Source organism: Haplochromis burtoni, unplaced genomic scaffold (genome assembly GCF_018398535.1).
Source record: "Haplochromis burtoni strain Fernald_Lab_line unplaced genomic scaffold, NCSU_Asbu1 Contig_518, whole genome shotgun sequence".
Classification (NCBI taxonomy): Eukaryota; Metazoa; Chordata; class Actinopteri; order Cichliformes; family Cichlidae; genus Haplochromis; species Haplochromis burtoni.
The window spans coordinates 144,227-151,603 of record NW_024582879.1 but is presented as its reverse complement, the minus strand read 5'-3'; the positions used below and the strand labels follow the sequence as shown (position 1 = coordinate 151,603).

At 40.4% G+C, this 7,377-nt stretch overlaps 1 protein-coding gene across 9 annotated transcripts in view; it reads right to left on the bottom strand.

Annotated features, from left to right (window-relative positions):
* Positions 1 to 7,065, bottom strand: part of map4k3b (mitogen-activated protein kinase kinase kinase kinase 3b) — a 58,035-nt gene extending 50,970 nt beyond the window's left edge. For 5 of the 9 annotated variants that reach the window (XM_042214103.1, XM_042214107.1, XM_042214105.1 and 2 more), the window contains exon 1: positions 6,832 to 7,064. In XM_042214103.1, coding sequence (XP_042070037.1) covers positions 6,832 to 6,930 — 99 coding nt within the window. In that variant the 5' untranslated portion in view covers positions 6,931 to 7,064. Of the gene's footprint in view, positions 1 to 6,831 lie in introns of all 9 variants that reach the window. The other 4 variants (XM_005947213.3, XM_005947215.3, XM_042214102.1 and 1 more) reach the window with 3 other exon arrangements.
* Positions 7,066 to 7,377: the final 312 nt, after the last annotated feature.

Below are 7,377 nucleotides of genomic sequence, written 5' to 3'. Positions count from 1 at the left end.
TTCATTAGCTTTAATGTTGCCCTGATTTAATTTAAGCATTTAAAGTGCCAAGTAGGGCTGTTCTATATAACGATATATATCGGATGACGATATAAAAACGTCTATCGTTTCATTTTACGCTATCGTTTGTTTTGTGGTGTCGCAAAATCAACTGTTTACGGCAATATTTTTTCATCCTTTTGATGGTCACTGTAGTGGCTATATTCATTTCTTAAAGTTCTCTCTTTCTCTTATATGTAATATAACCACACTACCAACGGACAAGCGCCTGTTTTTATGCGTTGTGGTTAGCAACAACGACGGTAACAGCATCGCGTGTCCGCTTGTTTATGTTCCACATAAACCTTTCACAATAAAGCTCAAGATCCTGTTGAGACTTCTCAAAATAAACTGAATCACGTGAAAGAGCAGATGATGAGAATTTAAAAAAGAGCCGCCAGGTGCTAAAAAATAAACCTTAGACTCAAACTTTAGAACAGGCTTTTCTACTCAAAGAAAACGGCGGCCTTTACAACTTATGTCTAAAAATGTATAGTTTCATGCATCGGTTAAAACACTCGACTCCAGCTACATGACGCGCAGCTGGAAACACTTCTCGCAAGTCGAGCTGCCCGAGATTCACATAATTTACAGAAAATGTTACATTTTTGTGATTTATATCGTTATTGGGACGATAGATGTCTTATATCGGGATATGAGATTATGGGTCATATCGCACAGCCCTAGTGCCAAGTATTTGAAATGACAAAAATAATACAAACCGTAAAAGCTGCATCACAAAACATGCAACACAAGAGTCAAATCAAGTAAGAAACAACTTCAAAAAGTAACAGTAGCAGCTCCTTTAATTCAAAAGAGCAAAACTTGCTGAGTGGAAGTTTTCCAGTTCAAATGCAGCAAATATGCTGCTTTACAAGGGAAGGCCCACAGACTTCCTCACATCACACCATAACGTCTTTTGTGCTCAACTGGAGTCACACCACTCACTGTGTGGATTGTGCAAACCAACAGCTAATCCTGGCAGACTCTTTTTATTACTCATTTAGGATTAAATAAAATGATCGACTCCAGCCTACTGGATTGTGCATGGACCTGTATTAACCTGATTAAGCTGAACTTTAAATAACTGGTTACACCCTCGTTCAAGATATTGTGTACCACAGTGGGCTGCTGATTTGTTTACATAGTTAAAATGCTTTGAACAGGAGACTGACATGTCAATTTTGACAGTCTATACAGAGCAAGGATTACAAAGTGTTGCACAAGAGCTCTGAATTCATCTGTTAAACAAAGCATTTTAATTTTGCACTCCCTAAAAGAAAGGCAATTATGTCTACGCTGAAAATCTTTGATCACACACTAATCCCAGGAATACACTGTCGTCCTGTACCTCGGATGAGGCTGACAGAGCTGATCGCACCCACTGAAGATAATGGTTCTGCCTCCACCTGACAAACTACTGTGCGTTTCTGACGCACCCTAGAAGTATCTCTCCATGTTGTAAAGCTAATAACACTTTCTTACTCCATTTTTGTCAACTACATATAGGAAAAGATGCTGACAGGAAGATAGAAAATCCAGTCCAATTTCAAAATAAAAGACCCTGTACCAACTAAATGATCTGACTTACGGCTGTGCAAGGAAGTGAACAAAACTGTCAGAAACGCAGTGTTTTTTGGTTTTAATGTGATCCCTGCTTGATTGCAGGCAACAAACTTTTAACATTAGCATTTTTCAGCAGCATTAAGGCCAGGATTAACACCTACTGACACCTCATGGATGCTTAGCTGCCATGCCACAGTACTCTTGCAACATAATGGCAGTACTGGCTTACCACGACAATTTGACTGGTATGTGGATGCCTTCACAGAGCCACATTTACACCCTTAAAATTTGACATCACTCAGACCCTCGCATATATGCAGAAGCAGAAAGTATCACATCTGTTTTATACCTACTGTAACAGGAAACCAAACTACAGTATCTACCACGCTGCATGACAGCACAGTCACAGTGTTGTTATTACCAGTTCCTTGCCACTGCACTGCATTATTAATTACCCTGTAAACATGCAAGTTATCGGTACTTCGCAGCACTAGTGGCGCAGAGACAAAATCCTGCAGAGTAGATTAACAGGATAGCAACTAAAATTTTCAACGTACTTCACAAACCGTGCATTGCTTGAAAGTATGTACCCTGAAGTCTTTATACTCCACCACAGTGAGAAAACAACTGAAGGAACAAGGACAAAAACAGGATGGTTGTGGACCAGCAGCTTCAATTGTGACTCTACAGCCATCTGTGCTTGCGTGACTATGCAGGTGATGATACATTCATCTTATTCTGTGTGTATGTGTTGCACTGGGGCTCACCGCTCCACCGTCTTCCTCTGTTAGACTGCTGTGAAACAATAGGACATGAACACACACACATGGAGGAAGTGAAGATTCCTGCATTCCTATACTACGGAGACTCAACTGTGCCACACACACAAGTTCAGGGCAGGGGAACTATTACTGTCACATTTATAACCAATATGGATATCATTCTTTCCATTCTTTCAAAAAAGTAAGTGAATGTGCAAAGAAAGCCACGTAATACAGCTTCAACTGTGGATGACGGGACGAAAGGCTTGTATTACTTTTATGACCAGCCTGTTCTCATTCCCTGGGAGCCAAATACTGCTTTTTCGTCAAAGCCACTGGTGTGTCGCAGATACACACTCGCCTTTGGTGTCTCCATCTTCACACATTGGATGATGGCAGTAGTGAGACGGGCCCTATCACTCCCAACACATTGTGTATGGATGCCTGTAAAGCAGTGGTCCCCAACCCCCGGGCCATGGACCGGTCGTTTGGTACCAGGCCACGAGAATTGAGAATTGAGGCTCGGGTGTGAAAATTATGGTTTTTGGTGTTTTTAAATTATTGTTATTTTTTTATCGTTTTTATCGTTAACTCGGTTTCCCTGGGACATTTCCCGTGTGTTATGAATACATCTTATTTTTTTGGTACCGGTACTGGTTTTATTTTGATGTATTTATCCGCGACACCTTAAAGGCCGTGAAAATATTGTGGGACATAAACCAGTCCATGGCGCAAAAAAGGTTGGGGGCCGCTGCTGTAAAGGATCCCTTGATATCACATTTGAATGTTTTGTTTAAGTATCATTTTCTAATGCACAGAATGAAGAAGCACAAGCTTTCCTGGTTAAATCAAGGGAAGTAAAAACCAGACAAAGCAAAACATAAACCTCAAAAAAGGACTCGAACCACACCGCAGTCTTCTTTCTGACAACTGCGTGACTTCCTCCAGCGCCAGTTTTCCAACATCCTAATGCAGAGTTTCAAGTTAAGGCCATTTTAAAACGCAAATTCTCCCCACAATACATTTAAAAAACGTTCTGCTTTTCTCAGTGTCAATAACCAGACACAAATAACTATGTCGACTCTGGCATATGCAGATGTCCATGCTAGTAAACGGACTCAAAATCAGTTTAAAAAAAGGTAAACAGCCATAATACCATTGCTAACCTCTTACATGATATCTAATATTTTGCAGATTCTTGAAGTGTTTCGTGAGAACACAACAATCTCAAATTCTCAAACAACATAAGCCTTCATATGAATACTCGGTCTGTGCTTTGTCTGTTGACGCAAATAGAGTGAGGGCAGGTACAGCAGTAGTACGTCTGGAACAGATTTCTTTTTATGACTTTAGAGCAACATATTGAGCTGATACTTGCATTTATTGAAGCAGTATAAATGATAAAGTGGAACTTAAAAAGAAGAGTGTAGTCGCTCCACCGCTCGCCCAGAATTAAGTGGCAAATCAATAAAAATGGTAGTGAGAGAAAGCTCGGTTTGTCAATGTCTTTTTTTTTTGTTGGCTTATCTTTGACTCACCAACAAGACTGGCAAACATAAGTGTGCTGCGTGCAGTTTACTGCTATCATGTTCCGGTAATTCTTAACATGAAAGTTGACACTGAATATACCTTTTGTTTTCAAAAGGCAGTGTAATCCACGAAGGTGAGAAGGAGCTTAATTTGTGAATCAGACAAAACTGTCACCTCTAATACAAGAGGAGTAGGAAGGCTGTTTTCCAGTATCGATACGTGGAGGATTTGCGTTCAGGAATACCAATCCTGTGTCTAGTTTCTGTTATTTATTTCTGGGGAAATAATGTGGTGTTAAATGCGGATAAACTGACCACCATTAAATACTCACTTGTCCCAACTTACTACACAGCCCCAGGGTTGTGCCACAACCCTTATGTCTACCTTACGTCACCTTACTTTGAAGGTAAACATTTTAATCATATGACACAGAGACTTGTAGTTCTACTGACTGTTCACCATTTTAAGGTATTTTCCTCCATCCTTACCTGGGTTTTGGGAGAAACACTTGAACCCTTGGTGCTTATTTGACCTGAAATGGCTCGCTTTACATATATTACTAACTACCATGCAGTGTTGGTGGTTTCACAAAATACGGGTTCCCCTCTTTGTAAAATTTGAGCTACAAATTCACCCTGAAAACTCTCTTTTGTGAGGCTCAGATTTGTGATCTTTTACACAGAAGGCCTGTCTCAACATCAGCCAATGCTCCTCCTACAGTTTCTAACAGATACACAAAGAGTGGCAGGTCCACAAACAGAGGAGAAAACAAGCTAGCAGAGTTCATGCTTTATTTCCTGCTCAAACATTCCTGTCCAAGCCACACTTTTTCACACAGTGGTAGAACCAAATATAGGCATCGGTGAGGTTTACCATGTGCCTTGGTGCTTAGAAGCACATCCAGAGGTTTCAGGTCTTTCAGTAAATTCCTGCTGGAACAATGAAATAGACATTTAGCTACATAATGATCATAGTTCCTACAGTATAGCATCCTTATCAACATATTAATCTGCTTCCAGTGAGAAATTACAACTTAACTCATAATTCTGCCATATTTAAGTTGTGTAGTTGTGTGATTTTTGTCCTTTATAACTGTTTTTCAAGTTACTTTGGTGCACATTAATCAGCTATGTGCCGCTTGTTCCAGGCCTGGAAGGGGAATCAAGTCTGAGATGCCAACCTACCTATCTACAACAAGGCAAGATACTGAACTTAAATTAGAAACAAACAAGATTAGGAGCAGCGGAGTATGAGGGGCACTTGTGAAAACGCACACAAAATAAATAAGGATATAATACGCATATGATGGACTATTTAGGATTGAAATTAACAGACTGCGTGTTCAAAAAGACTGGAAATATTTAACATCTCTAGTCTTTAGGATTCCTGTAATTACCACAAAGACCCTGGAGGTTAACCAAACATCATCAAGTCCTATTACCGTGTTTAATGAATCTCCAGTCTACAAAAAGCCTCCCTCACACAGCAGTTAAATTCCACAACAGAGTGACTATTACACAAACAAATACATAACTGAGGGTATAGATGGTTAACTTTTGTAACCTTACTGATTTGATACAGAGGGCAGATCAAACGGGTGAGACTGATAGGTTTACTTTTTTATGTCCATGGTTCTTAGTTTTAGAGTTACAGTATCCTGGCCTACATATTCTCATTGGTTTTCATGTACTGCAGCATTATTTGGGGATACTTTGTCATATTTTGTATCATTTCCCATGATACATGACCAGCTTGTTGTGTTTCTGTTGTGGTACGTGGCTATTACTGCTGTTGTTTTGTGTTACATATAACGAACAATGACACAGTCGTTGAGACTATGATGGAGTTGCACAGCATTCAGGAACTTCCTTACAGTTTGGATTACAGGCTTTGGGTTCCCAGCACTGGGCCTCGGTAAAGTGTGGAGCCCAGTGACTAAGAGGCCAACTGTATTACACAGCCTACATAAAAATGAGCACCACAGTTCTTTAAAAATGACCCGACGAGTGCCTACTGACGTTAAAGTGTGAAAAACGACAATATGAAGTGGTTATTTCACGGTTGTTGTTGTTGTAGCTTAGTCAGATCTGAGCGCTTTAGCCAAAGGAAAGGCAGCTGTCAGTCTCTGTCCGGGATACGCGGACAGGTTTAACATGTTTTGCGAAGCCTCTACGATACTACAAACAGCCAGTAAACTATCAGGTAGTCTCTTTTTTAGTGTGTGTTCGTGTAAGGGTAACAAATCACTGCATGTTCACTACTTGCGACAGTTTTCTCATGTAGCATCAAGACGTCCCAGCTAGCTTCTTGATGCTATCAAGTTAGTAGTCCGTTGTCGGACAGCTAAGCTACTGCAGGTCTATTACCGGACAAGCATCAACCACTCCTACTTCTTCTTTAACATTAACTGCTGTTATTCACAACGCAATTTAGACCACAGCCACAGTCCAGCGAGTACAAACAAGCACGTCGACGTAGCACAATTTGTGCAACAACTCACTTACACGGAGGTAAATATGATCGGTGCTCAACAAACCAAGAATTAACGTTGGGTTTACATTAAACGTTAACTAAGTCTTAACCCAGGCATGTTAGCAGCCAGAAAACATTAACATAATGGTAACCCAGATCTCTAAACAAGCATGGATAAAAAGGCCAAGACAATAACAACCATAAACACAAGCGAAGTCAAACAGTTGCTGTGTGTCCGACAATGGAATTATAACATGAGTAGCACAGTAATTACTGTACCAACAAGCATCAAAACAAAAACCTTCTGGTAACAGCATATTAGAAACAGCCCACTTATGGTTATAGAAACGATTCGTTACTGTTATAACACCACTGTAGGACCACAAGACTGTAAATACGCTGGTGGTGTTTAACTACTCTGTGTCCGAAAATGGAACTATGTGATTGCGCACTGCAGTTTTACCTTGTACACATCTCCGTATGTGCCGCTTCCTATCCTCTGGATCAGCTCGAAATCCTCCTGTGGATTCCGCCGGGACAGGTCGACACTGGAGTTCATCATTTCCACTGCCGATTACGGCGCCGATCGCGCACGGTTTACGAACCCCAACAATATACGAAAACAGATATTTAAAGAAAAACATACGGCGTCAGAAAATCCCAGCCTGAATCCAATGTAGCTCCAACATGGCTTCCACTGCGCATTGGGCATGCGCAATGGACATCATGGCGTACCCTCTCCATGGTGTCTGATGGGGGAGACGTGTGTTGTTAAATTTTAATGCGTTTGGAAACGGATTTCGTAGTTGAATATGGTAATTAAAATGCAATTAAATTATTACTATTTGCTTAGTACTTCACTAGTTGCTTGTATGGATACATATTAAGAAACAGCAGAAAAAATACAAATTATAATCCAAACCTACACTGATTTCACTATATAATGAAAATAAAGTCAGATTTTGGGATTTACACAGGAAGCTGTAGGGGAAAGGAAATGAATGAAAAA